The sequence below is a fragment of the Drosophila tropicalis genome, unplaced genomic scaffold, assembly GCF_018151085.1.
Source record: "Drosophila tropicalis isolate 14030-0801.00 unplaced genomic scaffold, ASM1815108v1 contig_694, whole genome shotgun sequence".
In the NCBI taxonomy this organism is placed as follows: domain Eukaryota; kingdom Metazoa; phylum Arthropoda; class Insecta; order Diptera; family Drosophilidae; genus Drosophila; species Drosophila tropicalis.
Genome location: NW_027173176.1, coordinates 4,158,658 through 4,180,360, shown reverse-complemented (window position 1 = coordinate 4,180,360; position 21,703 = coordinate 4,158,658). Strand labels below are relative to the sequence as shown.

The window sequence follows — 21,703 nt, the reverse complement described above, 5'->3', positions numbered from 1 at the left end:
ACCACCACTATTTCCTTACGGAATATCAACTTGGATAACTATTAAAGCTTATTGCTAATGAATGACAGATTAGTAATTTATGATAATTCAATTAAATACTTGGAGAATCTTGTGTCATATAGACGTTGAATAGGTATATAGGATTTGTATTTTAAGCCTTGATTTATCTTAAAATGTCTACGAGGTGTATAGTAAAATGTTGAAGAGATTCACGCGACCATCACCAAGAAGATTTCTCAGTAAGTGCCATAGTCCTTGTATCAAGCTAAAGGACACACAGACTCCCACTTATTTATCCACACAAAAAGAGTGTCAAAGAGACAGAAAGAGAAAGAGAGAGACTTAGAATGTGCGAGTTCCATTCGCATGAGGAGTTGGGGTAGGCTAAGAAATGTCCCAGCTACAACATAAATACATACATAATAACCATGAGCAACATAAATGTTGATATGTGTCACATTATGGCATTGTCAGGAGTTGCTGCTGCTGTAGCTGTAGCTGCCCTCGGGCTGTTGCTGGTGTTGTTGCTGCTGCTGCTGTCGCCGGTGCCGTTTACTGTCATAAATCTTACTAGCATATAGCCATAGCGTGGATATCTTTGTACAATATTTGCTGACATGACAACCGAAAAACATACTCGGCACACAGTAAGGTGATAATGAGAGTTTAGGCATTCATTACACGTGTTGCTGATAAGATGGCAGGTGGACGGGCATGGAGAATGCCGCCAGACGATGTCGACGACGCCAACGCTAACGCCAACGACAAAGACAAGGACTAGGACACAACACAAGCACAGCAAGAGAGGCACCAAGGCACAACATTGACATGGCCGCTGATAAAAGTCAACAATATAAATTAATAAAGCTGCCAGGCGCGCAATTTCTTGCCCCCAGGGACCATGTTCAATGTCCTGCGTGTTTGCCATAACAATATATTTTATTTGAATCAACAAGCCAAAACACAAGAAAACACCAAAGATATTCATATATACATATATAGGTATGTATGGAATACGTATAGATATGGTATATTTTAAAATATGCACATTATAAGTAAAAGTAAGCTGATATTTATGCTAATGAAGCGGCGACAGTTGCCTCTGGACCAGAGCTGAACAAGGCCATAAATTCTTTTTCTTGGTTTTTTTTTTACATTTTTTTGTTGGCTGTTTTGGTGCTGGAAGAGAGTACGGCTTTAAGGCAAAGCAATTACTATAATTGCTATCATTCACTCTCACACACACTCTCTCTAATAAACACACACAGTTACAGGCACACACATACATACATCAATATTCATTTATTTCACATGGGAAACTTTGTTTTCTGTTTGACTTTTGAAGCAAACTTTTGCTCATCAAATATCAAAGCAACACGTGTCTTCGTCCTGGTCTGAGTCTTGGCATTGCTCCTGGTCTTCTTTGTTGATTTGTTGCTTTCTTTCACCCACCACCACCATACACTCTCTCCTTCTGGTGAGGGAGCCGCCACCACCACCACACAAGAAACCCCAAGCCCAAGGATCATCAAAGACTCACATGCTTTCTTTTCTACGACGACTGGGGCAAAGTTAATGAGCTCAAGCTCTTGCCCAGCCTCATTCCAATTTCTCTCCATATCAGCACAACAGAAAAACAAAAAAACAAAAAAAGAAACAAAAAAAAGTAACAAATATAAGAATAATAATAATAATCCACCTACATCATCATCTAATATACAAGCAAAAGAAGTCATTAATGATATTTGAGTAAGAATTGTTATTAAAAATTCATTTTGAATTGCACATTTGCTCTTATTCCATTCCATTCCATCTCGCTGCCATCACCCTAACCGAGGGCGGCCAATCATTTCAATCATTTGGATGGCTGCTAAATTTAGCCATCAACAATTAAGTAAAGCAAGTTCCCCCCATCCATTCCGCCCCTCTATCATTCTCATTTGTTGATTGCGGCAAATGAGAATGGCAACTTGAATGTTGAAGCAAAGAAAATCAACGCAAAGTAAACTTCATCAGCATTTCAATATTTCTTTTCCATTTGTATCTTTTTCGTTCGTTGCCATTTCGGTTTTTTTCACTTTTCTCTGCTTTTCATTTCGGTACGTTTTGGTTTCGTTTCTTTTTTCCTTATCGTTTTTATTATTTATTCAGATTTTACGCCTGTTGCCTGTCATTGCGCTTCTCCTTCTACGCTTTTTCGTTGCTCCTTCATTGCTCGTCTTGAGGTCTTATTCTCAATTTTGTTCACTTCACTTTGGCACATTCATTAGGCGAATGACTTGAAGCCAACATAATTTGTATACCTGCCACATCTTTTATTTTTACACCGCCCAGTTCCGCCCACCAACCCATTTTCAACGCCTCCTGCTTCCTCTCCAAGGTGCCTAACAATTGGATTGGTATTTTAGAGTTACCCAAGAGCGAGTGAAAAGCGGACACTGAATATGCGAGGGAAATGCAAGCGAATAATTTGAATTTCTCATGCCATATTTAATACAAACGTTTAAGCATTTAATTACACAGAAGATATATCGACGGATAAGAAGCACTTTAATTGAACAATGCAAATTTATAAGTCTTACAGTTCTGGCATATGTTTGTAACCACCAATTGAACAAAACTGAATAGAAATGTTTAATTTTGCAGAATATTTTTGTTGATTCTAGAGACGATATGAATCATTTAGTTAATTTTTTGTTTTTGGTTTGGAATTTGCAGTTTTTTATTGTGTGTAATGTAGTGTATAAAGCTACCTTAATCTCAACTAAATATATTTCATTTGCTTTATTTCAAAATGCGCGCACAATTAAAGCATAATTCATGGCCATAGAAGGCAGCTTAGTGCTCTTTATGTTTTTAACAGCGCACTGGGGAGCATTTGTAAGTGCACAACAATAACCAGACTCCGAGAAGGACTAACGAAATAAAAAAATAACAAAAAACCAAAAACAGAAAGCCACTAAGCGAGACAGATACACTGTAAGAGACGAGCGAGTGTGAGCGAGAAAGTGAGATATGAGATGGAGAGAAATGAGATTTTCGGTAAGCAATGCCAAGTCGACTTTATGTGCTCCGCTTTTAATTTGTTCCGTGTGCTCCTACGAATACGTATGTATACATATGATATATACTCAGCAATGAAACAAGATGCCATATCACCCACTACTTTCACACAGATGCCATACCGAGTGTAACATTTGTGGGTATATATGTACATATCTATACGTACGTAAACTTATATAGAAAAAACCATCATAACTATATATATATATATATATATGTGTATATACAATTTATGCCCATTGAAAGAGATGGCGAAAAAAAGAAATAAAAACGTACTGAGCTGAGCAGAGCTGAGCTGACCAGAGAGCTGAGAAAAAATGTAAACAATTTTGCGCCTCCATGTCCGTGGAATGAAAACGAGCCACAACATGTATGGCTTTTTATGAAGCCTTGACCAAAAAGCAGGCCAATGGCCAACAGCGGCAAACAAATGGTTGAGACTTGCTGCGAGTTGCTGGATGGCTGCGGGTCCAGCAGACGCCAGACAAATGCACTGGGGTGCCACAAACGGACAGATAGACAGAAGAACAGACAGATTCAGAACCATTGCCAGACCGAACAAGCCAGCGAACGAGCCACTGACTGACTGGCTGGCTGACCTACCAACCAAGTGAGCAGTGCAACACTATAACGAGCGCTTAAATAATTAATATTACTCATACGCAGCGTTAACTCAGCTTGCTTCTGCTTTTCACTATTTTTCTCTCGCTCGTTTGGCGCGCTCTTTGTATAAATCATAAACGTGCACTCAGCGCGCATATTAAATCTTTCAAGCTAATGAACGCTGAAACTGATTGATGAAGTACTAGCATAGTAGTACGTATCCCCCTCAGACCATTCCGTACAAAGCCATTGCCAGCAGTTACAGTATCATCCGTATCATCATCGCGGCATAGCATCAATTTTTTAGCATCCAGTCAGTCAACTCTTTTCTTTACTTATATTTACGAGTGTATCTCTTACTGTTTGCCCCACACACATACATACACACAACTTCAATTAATAACAGAGCGCGAAAAGTTTCACTTGGCCATCATTAACGTTTTGCATTCATTCATTAGTCCAAGGCAAAGTAAAAGTTTCGCCTTGCCTTGCCTTCGCACCATGATGATAAATTGCAAATTTTATTTAGAAAACTTCACTTTAGGGCATAACGAACGACGCAGGAAATCAAACTTCTTCTCGAGGATCCACTTTTGACTAATACATTTTCATTTACTTGCAAGAAAAATGGAAAAAAAAAAATATAATTGAAAGAGTAATTCCCCTCCCCACCATTATGATGAGAACCATTCGTCGTCTAATCAAGATAAACAAAAGCTGGCCGCAATACCAAAAAAAAACCAAAAACAACAATGAGGAAAATCCTTCAAATTTGTACGTAAGCTTTTGTCGCATTACTTAAGAATAAGGTATTTTCGTCACTCGATTAGAGTCGTCAGCATAAGAAAAAGGTGTTTCAGTTGAAATAATTGAAATAATTCATATGTATTTTATTGGGAATCCAGCATCTAGAGAGACGCGCCGAATCCCATCACATCCGTTATGATGTGTGTTTTATGTCATAACTGTCCATGTTCTCTGTGCTTAATAAAGAATATTGGTACACTATTCATCTCCTCTACAAATGCAGTTTCACATTGTTCTAATCATTTAATCGGTATTAGATTAGTCGATCTTGCCAATTGGGCACCATTATGACGTGCTTTAGCTTAACTTATTCTTGTTATTTGCTGTTTTTGTTTTCCCGCTGCTTTGGGACAGCGCATTATTTGAATTATTAATTAGCGCGTAATTAGTCGGGTTGATGTTCTCCTGTTCCCTGTTCCTTGTACCCTGTTCCGGTTCCCTGTTACTGGTTTCTTGCTTCTCCTTGTTACGTTTTGTTTCTGACCACGTCCTGCGGCCATAATTTTCATGCGCCCCTTAAGCCTTTGATCTCAGCAGAGATTCTACGCCTTTTGATTACGTAATTCATTTACCTCTTTTGCCCAACTCCAAAAAAAAAAAAAAAAAAAACAGACACAAAACAAAAAAGAAAGCGTCGCAAAGAAAAGGAAACTTTTCCTCTATTACATAGGAATTTATGAAGCAAAAAAATAACTCATTATGTGTCAAAAGACCGCAACCCCAGCCCCCATTCCTGGCAATTCAGCAATATCCATCCCTTGACCCAATTAAGAGAGGAACTTGATTCTGAAAGTTTGTGCTTTATATCCGCCACCCACCCGGGTCCTACTCCTGCTCCACGTCTGACATCCTTCAATGGGCCAAAACTGTCCACGCAATTAAAACCACAGCAGAGTGGCTTATCAACTGAATCTCAGACACTCAAGTGGAGGTGGATGAGCAAGCAAATGCACCACCTAATTCTGTATAGCAATGTGAAAGATGGTGGCTGTTATCCCACCGATCCTCTTTCTATCTTCATAAAACTCAAACAAAATAAAATGATATTTTGTTGTGCTTTCGTTTTCGCCGTTGCGCTTAAAATAGTCAAAAAGTTTTAATGACTTTATCCTGACAAAACGACAGCGTGTCCTCTTACCCACCACGATGACGGGTGGAAAAAATTGAAGCAGAATTAAGCCACAATCTTGAGCATTGTAAAAAACTCAGCCCTAAACAAAAAATAAAACGAAAATTTTTGCACTCAAAAATAATATATAAGGAAAGAAAAAATGAATTGTATACAAATTAAATGTAAATATGTACAAAAGAAGTCGTTAAAAGTCAATTCAAATTTTCATAGAATTTTGATAAGGCCCAAAGAGTGAAAACCGCTTACTTCCACTCTCAAAAGTGCTGGCTGGTGTTCCATGTCCGTATCCTTGTTCCCTTTGACCCCCACCCCCCACCCTTGGCTCGTTTAGCTAGTTTCTGTTACAGAAATGGCATAAAATTACGGCAATAAAAAAGGTACGCGGCAACAAGGTTTCCACATTTATATGCATATACGAGACGACTTTGGTTCCGAATATATCGCAGTTTTATTATGGGTACACATTTTACTACTGCCCAAACCCTCTCATCTTTTGCCCCTGCCTGGGTAGGTAGCTATATGTATGTATGTATATCGGGTACTCGGGTACATGGAGTGCGGATTATACGAAAGCGCCTGGCATTTTATCGAGCAAACTTTTTGACATATAATTCACACCAGCTGCTAATTTAAGCGCTCAAATTAATGACTAAGACATAAAATTCAACGAGCCAAAACGAAAAGCTAAAAACCATACGAAATTTTTAAGACAGGGGATCTCTCATCGTAAATTAAACCTTAACCACATTTAGATAATATGGTCTACAAAGGTAAATGGTTCACTATCTTTCAGGAAACAAGCAATTTACATGTATAGCAGAGGTGTTAAGTCAGAACATGAATATCTAAAATTTATATTATATCAATGTGGAATTACACTAGTTTGATACTGAAAATTCAAAGGCTTAATCAAACAACATAATTCACATTAAGCTACAATATTTTGGGTAAGGTTCGTTTTGAGTAAAATTTGGGATAGTTTTATATAAGACCTTTTCAAGCTTTATACTCTTAGTAGATATATTAAGTATCACATTTTAAGAAAGTTTGCTTTGGTAACTTACAACTTACAGATAAAACCCCAAGTTAAATTTAAAGCCTATAAACTTCAGATGTTCTTCGAAATCAAGGTCTGATATACAATTTACAATAAAAAACGAAACAGAACTTCAAACATATTACTACACTTATTTACGCACAACTTCGCTGCAATTCTAAAAAAGAAGGAGAAGTAAACTTTGTCAAGACTTTTTTTTACTTGAAAAAGAAATCAGTTTAAAAATGGTACAAAATACTTAAAGTTTGTTCAATTATGAGTTCAATTATAAGTCCCCCAAATGACTTCAATGTTCAATTTCAGTTTCAGTTTCAGTTGCTTCTCCTCTGTTATGAGTTTTGCGGCCAACAACAGAAAAAAAACAGTTTAATTTTGGTCAAAACATTTGCTCCACTTTATGGCATTATAAAAGAGTATGCAAAAAAAAAAAAAAAAAACAAAAAGTTACACTAAACGAATTTGTGTTGCACGCCTCCTACATCCAACCAAACTCCCACCCACCCACGCGCTTATCCATCGAGACCCCTCACCGTTTCTATCCCTAGCTTCTTGGCCCTTTGGCTGGTCCCTAAAGCTACAATGTTGAACATGGCCAATTTGCTGCGGGCAAAAACCGAGAATGAACCACCACTGACCCCTCGCCCTTCCGACAGAGAGGAACTTTGACGTCTGTTCCGTCAAAGTTTTGAAAGCTGCGCGTTAGAAGAGTGACATCGCTGAGTTCTTCGTGTTGGTTTTCCTTCTTTTTTTTCTAATTTTTATTCCTGTTTTTTTTTTTTTTTTTTGTGCGTGTTTCTCTGTGTGTTAGTGTATGATTAAATCACAGCCGCAGAAAGTGCATTAAAAAAAGTTATACAAAAACATATACATATATGTATGTATATATACATATTATGGAAGGCAAGACCAATGAAATTGCATTAATTCGTGTTTTCTACACATTTTTGGGGGGCACATTTTGTTGTTTGTCGTTTTAGTTAGTGTTTTTTGGGTTTTTTTTTTTTTTTTTTGTTATTTTACACATACTCTGGTAATGCCAATTTATTACAGTTGAGTGTGTCGACTTTCCGAGAGAAAGGAGAAACGCAGAGGAGGAGAGGGAGATGGTGCGGAGAGGATAGGAATGAAACCAAAACGAAAACGCAAATAAAATGCAAATGAAATTTGTGCTAATAAAATTCAGTTACAAACTTTTTGGCAATGCCATACAAAAATACGAAAAAATATTGCCCGCCAGCGACAAGTTTCAAATGACAACCACGAAACGCGTTATTTACACAGCCCCCCACACACACACACACTCACATATGTATGTAGGTGTGTACACACACGTACAAACAAACACGAAGAGAGCGACAGGGAAAGAGAAGGGGAGAAAAAACCCTTGGTAGCAGAAGCATTTTGATTCTGCGTTGCATAAATTAAGGCTCATGCAACGCATTGCAATGCCATTTGACATTTGACCCGCTCAACCGAGAGGCGACCACCACAAAATTGACAACTGCCACCCGCAGATGGCTTTTGCCCATTTTCCAACAATTTTTTCTCCCTTCCCTTTCGGATTTTTAAGTGAATTTTCCTGGCAATTGTCACTTGCACACCTAACGCGCTAATTAAGAGTGGTTTAAGCACACACACACACACACACACACACAGATATCCCATTGAATATACATATACATATTTATATGGCACGTTGCAGCCTATACATATATCATTTGTAAAGCTAGCTAATTCAAACCCTTGCCAAACCGTTTTTGATGGCAACTTCAATATTTGTTTAACATATTCAAATATGCAAATTTTCTATTTACTTAGCGAAATTTGAGAGCGGATTTCAACGTCTACAAATTGTTTACACTCTAGGGGTGAAGTCAAGTGCTCAAGCTAAATTTAACCAAGCAAGTATCAATGCTGAATAAGTGGATATATGTATATAAGTGGATATATATATAAAGGTGGTTTGTATACAAATGTATAAGTATGTAATACTTGAAGAAAATGAACCATTACGGCTAAGCCAAAATATTACATAAAAACGTCAAATATATTGTTGATTTGTTTTCCCCTCCTTTAATTTACGATTTATAAATCGATCCACAATTTACCGGTTGAAGATGCTTGTTTAAAAAATATAAGCCCAAAAAAGTATGCTATAAAAAAAGTTTATAATTATAAGAGAGTAATATTGTATTGCATAAAGAGAATGCAGAAATATATATTTCGAATAATATCGTAGAATCGTATCGTAATCGTAGAACAACTTTTAAGAGAAAACATATTGTTTAAGGCCATTGATTGGTTTAATTAAATAGTTGGCCAATTGTCGAATTGTGTATCAAATGAAAACATTTTGATTGAATATGCCCGAATTGGCAAATTGCATGTTTTTCCCTTTTTGTTTCGTTGTAATTGATAGCATTTAGTTTGGTGATTAGTTCGCTGTTTAATTGGTTTAAATTGTGTGTGTGTGTGTGTGTGTGTGTGTGTGTATGCTTTTCTCCGTAACACTTTTCCGCATTGCTTTGCTGGCCAAGCAATGTTCATCTGTGTGATATATCGGAGAGTTTAGGCAGATAAGGCATACTTTATGGTACTTTTCAACGCTGCTTGACCCAATGTTGTAATGCTGCGCAGAGGGTGGGGAATGTGGGGCAGGAAACTTGTGCGCCATTATGCCCATGTCGAGGAGCCACTCATTCATTTACTCATCCTGCTGCTTTTTGATGTTGATCCTGATGCCGAGGCTGTTTCTCTCTGTCGCCATCTTGGTCTCATCTCAAATCCACATTAATTCACGCTTATTGTATATGTGTGTGTGCTTGCCACGTTTTCGTTGCCTTAGTGGGAGTGCGGTCCCACTTCTCCACCCATCCATTCATCCATCTGTCCATTCAATGTTTTCTTGTTTTGCATTGTCACGCAAAGTGTTGCTTCTGTTCCTCCTTCAGTTCTCCACCTCGATGTTATCGCGCATCAACAAGGCATAATAAGGAGGGCAAGCTTACCCACTTGGCTAAGACAATGTGACACTGTGCTCTACAACCACTCCTCCAGCCTACCTACCCAATAGTCTCTTGGCTCCTCTTGTCGTCAAGCATTTGCACCCAGCTTGACTTTTTTAATATCCCTGATATTTGCGCCTGTTATCATTCGATGGCGATGCCGATGCTGGCGACGACGTTGCTGCTGCTGCTGCTGCCCCCCCTGCTGTTTCTATTCCTAGTTGGGGTCCCTTTGCCCCCACCGTTTTTCTGTCGCCGCCGCCGCCGCCTCCAGCTGCTTCTCTTGTTATTCATGTCGTCATTTCCTATTGTCGTCGTTGCTGTAATTGTTGTTGCCATTCTGGTTTCAGCCGGCGCGTCGTCCTACATGCGCGCCGAGCAACTTGTTTTCATTTTACGCTTGCCTGCCGCCTTTCATTCCAACTCTCCTGCACTCGGCTCCGCTTTCTCCTCCTCCTCCATCTTCATCTCTGTGTCGTTTTCTAGCCCCACTAACCGTTGTCATTTTGTACAATTTTGCGCTCTGATTTTTAAATATAATCCCAACAGCCACGCCTGGCCCTGGCTCTGGCTCCGTCTCTGACTCTAGCTCCAGCTCTATGTGAATTGTGGGGCCTGCCGCCGCCCAAGTCACGCGATATCGCGAAATCCGCTTTAGCGGAAATCTAATTGCGCATCGTGTTGCTCTCTCGCTCTTTGGGTTTTGAAATACACTAGGATGGATGCTAGGATGCCTGGTTCCTGGGCCGCTGTTGCTGTCGCTGTCTACTGTTGCCTTCTGCCTGTGGCCGTAGGCTGATTTTAACATAATGCTTTTTTAAATGCAAAGTTACAAACGCTCATTGCGCCTTGCCTCGCCTCGCCACGCCTCCCGACCAACCCGAAACGCCCAGCCCAGCCACGTTTCCTGTGTATTAGCACATTTTATGGCAGAGTCCACCAGGCCAACATTAGCATAAAGCAAAAGACACAAAAGGCAAAAAGGAATGAAATAAAATACAAGTTAAAATGGCTCTGGTCTAAGATTCGACCATAGGATACCCGACACAACAATGGATATATATGTATATACATATATATATATATATAATATGCCTCTTCTATGTCAACTCTGAGCCCCAATTTCAAAGACATCGAAAACGCAAAAAGGAAAACCCAATTGAAATATTTGCCATGTATATTTTGCAACTATAATTACCCATTTAGGCAAAGAAAAATTTTAAAGTAAACTTAAGGCATTAACCGTTTGAGGAGTTTTTTGAATAACTTTGCTAATAAATATAATCCATGAAAAGGTTTTAACTTCAAAGACAAATAATTTATTTTGCCTTATTAATAATATTGAGTTGAAGGTTGACATCTCAAAAGATTTAAAGTTGTTTAAAGAATTTTTTTGAGATTTACTGAACGATTTCCATATTGGAAACATTTAATTTACTTTGCGGTGTCTGTTTTTGCTTTCAAAGGTTTACTAAAAATATATATATTCTTCTTTCACATCGTACGGGGTATTAATATGTATATACATTTAAAGTTACATACATACATATATACCTAAATATATGTATATATATTTAAATATAAATTAAATTGCGGTTGTGTTGACACTTGACTTTTCCTCATGTGGCTTGTCCAGCGGGCAAGCTTTCTTTTAATTAATGAAAATATTTGGGCTACTCAGACCACACACACACACATTGAAAGACTCTCACCCATATTAAATATTAAAGGAGATAGAAGAGAAGAAAAGATGAAGAGGAATCACTCTTAACTAATATATATGGATTTTTGGGCCCGCTAATGCATTTTGGCCAATGTTTGGTCATAATCAAATTGCAGTCAATAGGCCAGGACAAGGACGATAAGCTGCGTTGACAGTGCATTTCAATAAAGGCAAATACAAACACGCACACACAGACACACATACACATACACTGAGGCAGGCACACAGAGGCATACATTGGTCTATAGACATAAGCAGAGAGCAAACAGTTTACATCAGACCAAAACCATAAAACCAAAATGAAAACTAAATTTTAATTAACTGCTTGAACACGCAAAAGTGAAAATGTTTCAAAAATTTTCCAACGCGACTAATTGAAATAGTTTTTCATTGCAAGAGTAGAGAATGGTAAGCAGTATGAGTAGAATGGTAAGCAGGCAAGTGTCAATAAATCGCATCCCAAAAGCGAACCGCAAACAAATGTGGCACACACCAACACACACACACAGACCGAAACTCTGCGAGAGTGTGTGTGCAACTCATTTTTTTGCAATTACTTTTGCCTGTTGACTTATTTAAAGTCTCGCACAATTTCCCTGACAATTTCGCATTTTATATGCACGCGTAGCTATCTCAGCTGAGATTCCTCATCTTTTCTCTTAGAGAGTTTTTACACATCGTTTTCGGTTGGCTGGTTAGTTGTTTTTTTTTTCTCTCCTTTTTCTTTCTTACTTATTTTTTTTTGTTTTTGTACTTCTCGCAGTGCTTACCATGCGGCGTATGCGCAATATTGTCGCAAATTGGGCATTTGATTTGACTGCCAAACGTTGCCGTAGCGTCGCGTACTGCCTTTGACAGCAGGGAATAGTTTTTTGGCAGGAAAGAAAATAGAAAAACCAAAAAAAGGAATAGGATAGAACTTCAGAGTGGGAAGAGCCGGTGGCGGATCTACAGAAGGCGAAATAAAAGTAAGAAGGGAATTTCTACATTATGTTTTTCTGCATTTAAGAAATACTAAGAAATATTGTTTTACTGAGCTAGTTTTTGTCCAGAAGTCGTCGTTGCCACCGCAAACTTTTTTCCCTTTCACTTGCAATTTTCCAACCAAGTCTTACCTCTAGAATGAGAAAACGAGAGAGAGACAGAGAAGAGAATCACTGACCTAAGCTCTGCCCCCGTCACCAGGTGATTGAATAATTCTTTATCTTTTTTTTTATCCTTGCAAAATTTATCCATAGATCCGTCACTGGAATCCCTCAAAGCCGACTGGTGGGTGAATGTGATGTAAACTGTGGGTGAGGTGAATGCGGGCAACGACGACTTAGCTTACCCAGGCGAAAACCCAAAAAAAAATCCAGCCAACAGAAAAAAAGGTTCAACGTGGCGGATGCGTAACATTTGCTTGAGTTTTGCCTCTGCTGCTGATGCTTCTTCTTCTTCAACACCATTTCCATTTACGTTGTTTACATTTGGCAAGGCAAAAATTGTAATATTGTTGTTGCTGTTGTCCTTGTCGCTTTTGTTGTTGTTGTTTTTGTTGAAATGATGCTGCCAAAGGGCAAACGACAACCGGTTGATGGTATGCGGGTCATGGTAATGGCCAGCCATATGCATAGGTGAGTCTCTCACAGTTGATGATACACGCCAAGAAACTAACAAGCCTCATTTAGATACTATCCACTAGGCTTACAACAAATATCATTAGATTTAACTATAATATCTATATATGTATGTATATACACACATCTAAATCGCCACTATAACCATGTTAAGCTTGGTAAAACAAAACCAGTTTAGGTGAGCATAAAAAGGCAAATTAGGAATAAATTTCTTGCAATGACGCCACGGTTGTTTAAAGTAAATAGTAATTAAGAAATCTTGATCAGATAATGGGGTCTTTGAGTATATAGAAAACGATTTAGAGCAATTTATTTGATTCAACAACATTTTTCAAGTTTCAAACGTTTCAAAGACATTTAGAATTAGAAACTCATAAAAATGTTTTTCCGTTTATGTCTATTGTATCTTCAAATTTTCTCTCAGTGCATGGTAGAGATGAGATTCGGGAGAGAGAGGTGAGGTAAGGAAGTTTGAGGCCTTTGGATACCTGTACAACTAACGATAACCGAACTTTTGTTACGTTGCTTGTGTTTTTTCCCCGCTCGACAAGTGGAGCTGCGTGTTTACTTTTGGCGCCCCATTTTTTTATGACATTTCTGACTATGATTGCGTTTGTATATGTGTTTGCGTGTGTGTGTGTGTGTGTGTGTATCTCTGTGAGGGCAGAAGAGAAGAGAGTGTCTATTAAAGAAACATCTGACAGCCTACGCCCACGGGCAACACCCTTTTTTCTTTTTTGAGGGGTAGAGTAAATTAAATTTAAAGATTCAACTCCACTTTGGTTTTATTTATGGGCGTGGCAAGAACCATTGACAGAGGCCAGAATCAAAAATTAGCGTGACCAAGCCTTAATTGTGCCAAGGATTTTGGAAGGCACAATGGGTCCAGAGAAGCTATTGTAAGCCATTGACGTTGCTTAGTGCAAACAAAACTCCAAGCAGGCGGAACCAGAGTCAACGGACGACGGCTTGAAAATTCGGTTAACTGCAGAGAGAAGATGCAAAGGAAACTGAAAGGAGGTACGGAGACGGGGTGAGCAAACGAAACCTTCTTTGTTGAACCTTTGTCAGCTTTAAACAATTTTGAACACTTGAGTTTATAGAAGTGGGGGAAAGGAGAGGGGGAGGCAGAAGAGGCAGCTCGTTATTGAGACTTCGCTTTAAATTAACATAATTTTTATTTCATTCGACTTTTTTCTGCCCCCCTCTCTCTCAAGCTTTCTCTCTTTGTCACCACTTTTTTTTTGGTTTGCCTAGCAAGAACCTTTTTTGGATCGCCCATGGAGCATTGTAATGCCTCTTGGCCGATGATTATTATAAGTTTCATTTGGCTGCCCTTTTTATTGCGTCAACCTGCGTCCCAGCCATTAACCGAAATGAATGCAATTCAAAATAATGTTCTTGAGACCCAAGAGCCAAGGGAAGACACAAAAAAACCAAAAAAATAAACAGCAACAAAGCAAAAACTTTCACTCCCAGGACGCGCCCAATATCACTGATTGTTTTGTATATATAATGTTTCGATATATGTATGTGTGTGTGTGTGTCTCAGATCAGATTCGGATTCAGTCATTGGAAACTTGCACAACTAAAAATCATAAATCTTTTTAATTTCATTGAAACTTTTGCTGAGCAAAAGTTTCACACTTGACTCCCTGAGGACATATTTTGGCCTGACATTTAAATCGATGAGAGTGAGTGAGAGAGATAGAAAGAGCGAGAGAGATAAATACTATTATACGTAAACTCCCGATTCATTGCTGCGAAATTATGTGTGGCCGGCAAAAGTTATCGTAAACTTGCTGCTTCTGTTCTCCTCTCCCTCTTTCCCTCTACACCCTGCTACAGTTTTACTTTTTCCCTTTTTTTTTTTTTTTTTTTTTTTTTTTTTTGATTTTTAATGACTAAGCACTTTTTCCTGGTTTTTGGGGAGCAATAAAAAATCATATTTAATGAGCACATTTTGTTTGGAAAGTTCAGTCCAACGGGGCGAGGGACTAGGTGATGGTAAATGGGAGCTAAATGAAAGTCAATGAATAAACAAAAAAAAAGTGAAATAAAAATAAAAAGAATTGATTGGAAATATCTGGCCATCGGACAGTTATTGGATTTTGGGATGGGGGGGGAAGCGGGGGTTGGGAGAAGCACGGTCAAATGGCTGATGACAAATGGGTCACCACGAAGAGGCAACAAATATTTGAAGTGTTTTTTTTTTTTCTTGACAGATTTTTAAGATATAAGATGCTTAGGAATCGTTGTCAGTTATGTCCTTTATTTAATTTACAAAGTAATTATATAATTAAGTATTCGTTCCATATTACTCTTCAATATTTTTTGGTATGATGGTATTACTTTTCGCATGGCAATCGAATCTTGATCTGCATCATCATTATAATAGAGCAAAAGTAAGGTCTTGTCGTAAGCTTTTGTTGGTAAAGTTTAATTTTCATTGCATCTGTTCTTTATGCATTGATTTCAGTTATTGAACATTCCATTTGATTCTTGCTGGCATTTAAATAATATTTCATTTTCAACGGAAATGAATTGTAAATGCAATTTTGAGCATTGCACAAAAGGGTTTTGCCTGCATTCTTTTCTTCATTTTCTCCATCATATTTGTTGCCCTATGAAAAATGCCTCGTCCTCATCAGAAAGTGGGGCCTATGAGGAAAATTAATTACGCGCTGCAAGTTGAGTTCCGAGTTTTCAGCGAGAAAAGAGGAATAGTTAGATAGAAATGAGAGAAGATGAAAAAGAGTAAAGTGAAGTCCTAACTGAAGTCCTTGCCAATGCCAACACCACAACTGACCCAGTTGTTTAATTGAATTGAAGCTATAAACACTTGAAAGCAGAGCAAGTATTCACACACACACACACCACACACATATACACATACTTACTGCCACAGAGTGAAATGAAAAATGGCTGCGACAATGGCGACTCGCTAAATAAGTTTAATTAGTAGTGGTGCGAAATGCGGCCATCAATCACTTTTTGCTGGCGGAAACGGAAACGGAAACCACGTGCCCATTGCTAAGCATTTTGACAGTTGCCCATGCCACTACCACATGCAACAACAACTACAATAACAACAGTAAATATTAAAAGAAAGAGAGAGAGAGGAAAAAAAGTGCAAATTTCATCAGCATGACAAAAACAAGCGTAAATGTGTGACAGGCAGGCAGGCAGTCATCTCCCCTCGACTTCTTTCATCTCCCATCAGCCCCTTCCCATGCTTCTGTATGCTTTTCCTTCAGAAGTAGCAAGCGAAATAAGTAAACGCAGCTTCAGTTCCGAATGCCAAGCAAAAGTTGTTGACATCTTCTGAGCCAACACGTAGAAGTAGCAGCAACAACAACAACAAACATGCAGAGAGAAAGAAGAAGGATACCTACACATACATACCATTCATACATAAATACATATAAAAGCGGGGAAGGGAGGGTGCAGAACAGAACACTATGGGCTGGAGAAGTAGTAAACACTTGAAAAAGAAGCAGCAACAGCAACAGCAGCAGCAACAGTGGCAGCAGCAAATGTTTGCTTAAAAATGATGAAGAAAATTTGGTTGAAACTGGGGGAAAAGAAGGGAGGAGTTGCTGCTGCTGCTGCTGCCGCTGACAGTTGCAAGACGCGTTGACAGTGACAAAGACGGCGATGATGATGCTGATGTTGCTGACGATAATGATGATGATGATGCTGATGATGATGGTGATGGCGATGAAGGAGGCCAACATTTGGCATAATCCTCCTGACAAATGTCATTACACCCGCTAGTTTAGTTGCCTTTGAAGTTAAATAAGAGTAGATGAGATAGATGAATATATACATACATTCCCGACAGCCATTTTTGACACGTCAAAGTTCACAAACCATTTTTTTGTAGTTGGGAAGTTGACGTCCTAACTTTATTTATGATGTTATGACAAATATAGTTGAGCGAAAAACTAAAGTTACACAAAATCATAATTTTGTGCATTTTTAGAAACTAAATAGTTTGTTAGAATGGCTTAATACTTTAAATTATCATTATGATTCATGGCATTTTACTTTTCTTTTCGTGGCAAGTGTTTGAAGTTTGCCAAAAACTTGTAACTGACAAAGCAAAATATCTGCAACCCCAAGAAAGTATGCTATACATTTCGTGTAAATAAAAATGCTTTCATATATTAAGCATTTAATCGAAGAAAGCGAAAGAAAGTAGAAACTAATGAAAAGGCTTGGTTCTCCACTCCTAATTAGGAATGTGCTTTAATGGGCCAAAGGACTTTATTGTCCGTTGTACTTTTTGTAAAAGCGATGGCCTTAACTGAATCGGTATAAAATGAAATTGTACGCGGTGCCGACAATAAATATAATATCAGTTAATTATAGTTTTATAATTAGACAGAAGAATCTATTTATTTCAAATGTTTAAGCCCTCGTTTTATTTTTGTCGCACATCCGAAAAGGCTCTAAAAGCCTCCTAAAGATGCACATTTAAATTGCATTACACTTCCTTTTGTGACATTCCTTAAAATCAACAAAATGGTTCATATCCTTTTTATTCTTTTTCATTTTTGTCTTTCTAGTAAACAATTTGGTTTTTAAGAAAGTTTTGCTAGAATTATAAAGGTTAAAGGGTTTATTTCTACGTTCCCATCTAACGAGAGAGTAATTTTAACATCTTAAACAATGGTATTTGCTTTTCGCGTTGTCCATTGAGTTTGCGAAGGAGACTTCTAACATTCAGGATGTTCAATAAAACTATGTTGAAAATACTTGAGTCAAATTCCTTTTCTTTAAGTAAATTTCTGTTGTGACAGAAGCAATTACAATGCAGTCTGATGAATCTCAACAGCGAATCATTTTCAGGAATTAAAGAAACAATATTTGGTTGGGCGGCAGAAAAATTTCTTGTAGACTTTTTTTAGCCTCGTATGTAACAAAGTTCAACAAGTTTCATTGAGATTTGAGACTTACCATTTGGGTTTTTGATCAAAGAAGAAGAATTTAATTCTAGTCCATGGATTATTTTGGATGAGTCTGTTTTTAGTTATTACACTTTGTTTTTGTCTTAAACACACACAGACACAGGCACAAACAAACAATATAAAAAAACAAGAAATAAAGGACACACAGGAGCAAAAATTGGTAGGTCACGCGAGTTTTCCAGTCATTGACAAATGGCCCCAGAAACTTTGTTATTTTGTTTTAGTTTAGTCTTCCTCTCATGAATTGGCCTAGTTTGTCTCGCTTTCACGATGTATATATACATATATACATGTACATATATTTGTATATGTATGTGGGTTTTTCTTTTATGTAGGCCTGGCCGTTGCACTTAATGTTGCTGCTGCTGGTGGTGGCGGTGGTGGGACCGGGTTAGGGTCGGCTGAGGATGGGTTAGGTCGGGGAGCGGTTTTTGCCGGCACTGGCACTTTGTCTAATGCCTTTTGTCTGGACAGAGACGGCGACGCAGCGTCTCTGCCTTGTGTCTTGTTTCTTGTGTCTTGCTGCACTTGAGGAATTGTGGCAAGAAGAATTAGCGTGGGCTAGCGTTTGCCGCACAAACATACGACTTACGAACTTTTGACCCGGTTCGTTTTTTTGTGATTTCTTTCTCTCCTCTCTTCTTTGAGTTACAACAATAACTTGCTACTTGCCTCAAAGAGGTGCGAGATGCACTATGCTTTGTCTTTTACTTGCTTTTACTCTCACTCCGTCTCTCTCTCTCTCTCTTCTCCTCTTTCTGTGTGTTTATTTGCACATTTGCCGCAAAATGCGCTTATGTTTTTATGGTTTTGAATCGAGAAGCCGGTCGGTTGGTCGGGGCACTGGGGGCAGGGCAGGCGGCGGTGGCGGCAGTCTCTTTCTGGGTGTTTGTGTGTGTGTGCGTGTGTATGTGGTTGTGCGTGTGTATGTCCACACCCTTTGGCAAAAAATCAACTTTTCCGTTTTCGGGGCACTTTTTTTTTTATTATTGATTTAGCATCCGCACACACTATTCAAAGCAATAACAATAAATATACATATACAACAAATTTTATAGGCATTTGATGTTGGCGTCTATTTCCACTCTGCTTTTTCCCACTCTCCTCAATCGGAGGAATTTCTGTTGTTTTGTTTTGTTTTTATCACGCTATTCACTATATTCAACCTCTTTTCGCTATCTCTTTCGCACTTGTTGTAGCACTAGCACGTTGCCGGACTGCCAATCTGTGTTATTACGTTTGCGATTGCATTTAATTGTGCTTACATTTGTTTACAATCTCTTAACTCTGAATGTAGGGGGAATTACACAGTTATTATTATCATCAACTTTGCGCACATTTTGGTTTCTATTTCGAAAAGATTTGCCGCTAAAATCCGCTTACAGGACGCTTCTGCCTCGAAAGTGCCTCACGAACTGACTAACGGCGCACCCGAGCCGAAAGTCTGGCCACCCGAAGCCCAGCATCAGTTTTGGCAATGCACGTGCTATAGAAAAACAGCTGTTGCCGCTAGCAGATTAATTTAACGCAAGCGCAGTAAATTAATCAAAAGGCTCAAATACCATTTAAACGACAATGCTCGATTCATAGAATACCTTTAAAAGTAAAGTTAATAAGATAAAACTTTTTAGTCTCACTAAATATTCCCGTTGAATAAATCTGGCCTTTTTAGCGGTATTACGCCAGTTTTGGCTTGTGGCTTACCCCCATATGGCAGAATTTCATATGTTTGAATGGTCTAAGCCTTTTAATTACAAATTAAAACATTTATAGAGAGATTTAGTGTTTAGGTTTTATGTTCGTTTAGTTAAACATTCAGTTCAATTTTGACCCACAGGGTATTAATAGGGGGATATCTCAAAAGCTCTAACCATTTATGGCACTGGAATAATGGGTTCATTTGGGGCTGAGAACAGTTTTTCCTGTGCCTGTAATAGTCCTAAGGGTGCGAGTTTGATATTCTCACCATAGTCAGTTTCCACTTGGATAACTTTTCAAAAGCTCCAAAAGCATTCCAATTGACATAACCATACACAAATTACACTGTGGAACATGTTCGTCATTTCCACTACATAACGGTTTCCTTATATCTTCTTATTTTTAATTTCAAGTTTTAAAAGCTTTAGCTCCAAAACTTCAACTGAAAGGTTCAACTTCATCCGTGTTCCATTTGTGTACAGGAAAAGTTCCGTTAAGAAAAGTGCCTCTGATTTTCCATCTAACCCAAAGTTTACTCCAATTTCAATTAAATATAAAAAACTACCATGCCCATTTGAGGATAAATACGCTTTATTAGCATTGCATTAAAAGACACAATTCTTTTCCTTTTGTCATTCTCCTGTGTTAATTAAAAAAAAAAAAAAACCTAATGCATAAAAATGCAAAAATTACCGAAAAAGTAAACGCACGCCGGCAGCATTTCTTCCACTGAGTGTTTGTGTGTGTGTGTGTGTGGGTTGGTGTGCGTGTACGTGTTAACAACAATGACCATCATGACCGCTGTGGTTATGGGCACCGCCACCTGGTCTATGGGAATTCTTGTCACCGCCGGCTGAAGTGGCCTCATCGTCATCGATGCCTTCCTTGCGCTTTGCCTTGGTCTCCTCATCAGCAAATTCACTCAAATCGCGACGCATAGCATAGGCATCCTCGCCATCGGCATAGTACTTGGGCTCCACTTCAATAATCTTGAAGAGGAGCGAATTGGTATAGAGATTGAGGGCAGCGCGATTACTTTTGCGGACATGCAGCGACACATACTGGGCATTGAAGCACTCGACCATGGCTTGGGATGCTTGATTCATGAGTTTCTGGGCCAGGCCCAGGCGGCGATAGGAACGCTTGACAGCAAGTGAAGTGATATGGCCATGCTTGCTCTCCTCACCCGGTTCGGGTTCCTCCATTTTGGCTAGAACATAGCCAACAATGCCGCCCTTATCATCCTCCGCCACATAGCTGAGCTGGGGCCATGTTAGGCCGTGATAGAAATAATATTTCATCTGATAGTTCTCCGGCAGGCACAGCAGATTGCAATGCTGCATGGTCATGAGGTCTTCGGGTTTGGCGCAGCGTATGTTCATCTTGAAATATTTGAAAATTCTACTTCTATATTATATATCTAATGTATATATACACGTGAGGCGTTGCGTGGCGTTGCGTGTGCTAATCTCGTCGCGTTTTGCGTGCTCGATGCGGAATTGGTTGCTGTGGCGGCAGTTGCTCTCCAATTAGTTGCTGCTCTTGCTGATCATCTGGCTCCTCTTGACCCAATAGTTCGCGGACCAGTCGAAACTTTGATAGAAATGCCTTCCAAATGAGGAACCAACCTGCACAAGAATCAATTGCAACAATATTAAATTGGATTAATGGTAATAACAAAATAAACACGAGGATTTGTGCACTACCCAAGCCAAACAAAACATTACCCAACAAAATAATGGCAGCAACAAAGCAAACAGAAGCTAATATGGTAAAAATGAAGGCCAACCAGGTTTGCAAGGACATTATCACAGCCTAGCAATGTTTAAAATAATTGATGTTAGTTTTGTTTTAACTTTTTTGTGTTTTTTTTTCTAATGACAATCACTTTGAAAATCAGCTGGGAAACAAATGTCGCCATTTACAACACTGACAGCCAGGGCTGCGTCCCCGTAACTACAAGAATTGTGAATAAAATCTACTCATTTCACTGAAATTGCGATTAACTAATAGTATTTATTTA

General features: G+C 38.7%; 3 protein-coding genes across 3 annotated transcripts in view; all 3 read right to left on the bottom strand.

Annotated features, from left to right (window-relative positions):
• The window catches only part of dpr6 (defective proboscis extension response 6), a 105,439-nt gene extending 86,040 nt beyond the window's left edge, over positions 1 to 19,399 (bottom strand). The window contains exon 1 of the mRNA XM_068292545.1: positions 17,972 to 19,399. The gene's annotated coding sequence lies outside the window, so the exon portion shown is untranslated. The remainder of the gene's footprint in view (positions 1 to 17,971) is intronic.
• Positions 19,400 to 20,253: 854 nt separating this feature from the next.
• On the bottom strand, positions 20,254 to 21,062 carry vnc (GNAT family N-acetyltransferase vnc). The gene has a single exon (XM_068292388.1). It carries the CDS (start codon positions 21,060 to 21,062, stop codon positions 20,457 to 20,459), a length of 606 nt encoding a protein of 201 aa, XP_068148489.1. The 3' UTR covers positions 20,254 to 20,456.
• Positions 21,063 to 21,144: 82 nt separating this feature from the next.
• On the bottom strand, positions 21,145 to 21,569 carry LOC137578807 (small integral membrane protein 13). The gene is made up of 2 exons (XM_068292389.1): positions 21,408 to 21,569; positions 21,145 to 21,308 (listed from the first exon to the last, which is right to left on the bottom strand). Exons 1-2 carry the CDS (start codon positions 21,484 to 21,486, stop codon positions 21,145 to 21,147), a joined length of 243 nt encoding a protein of 80 aa, XP_068148490.1. The 5' UTR covers positions 21,487 to 21,569.
• Positions 21,570 to 21,703: the final 134 nt, after the last annotated feature.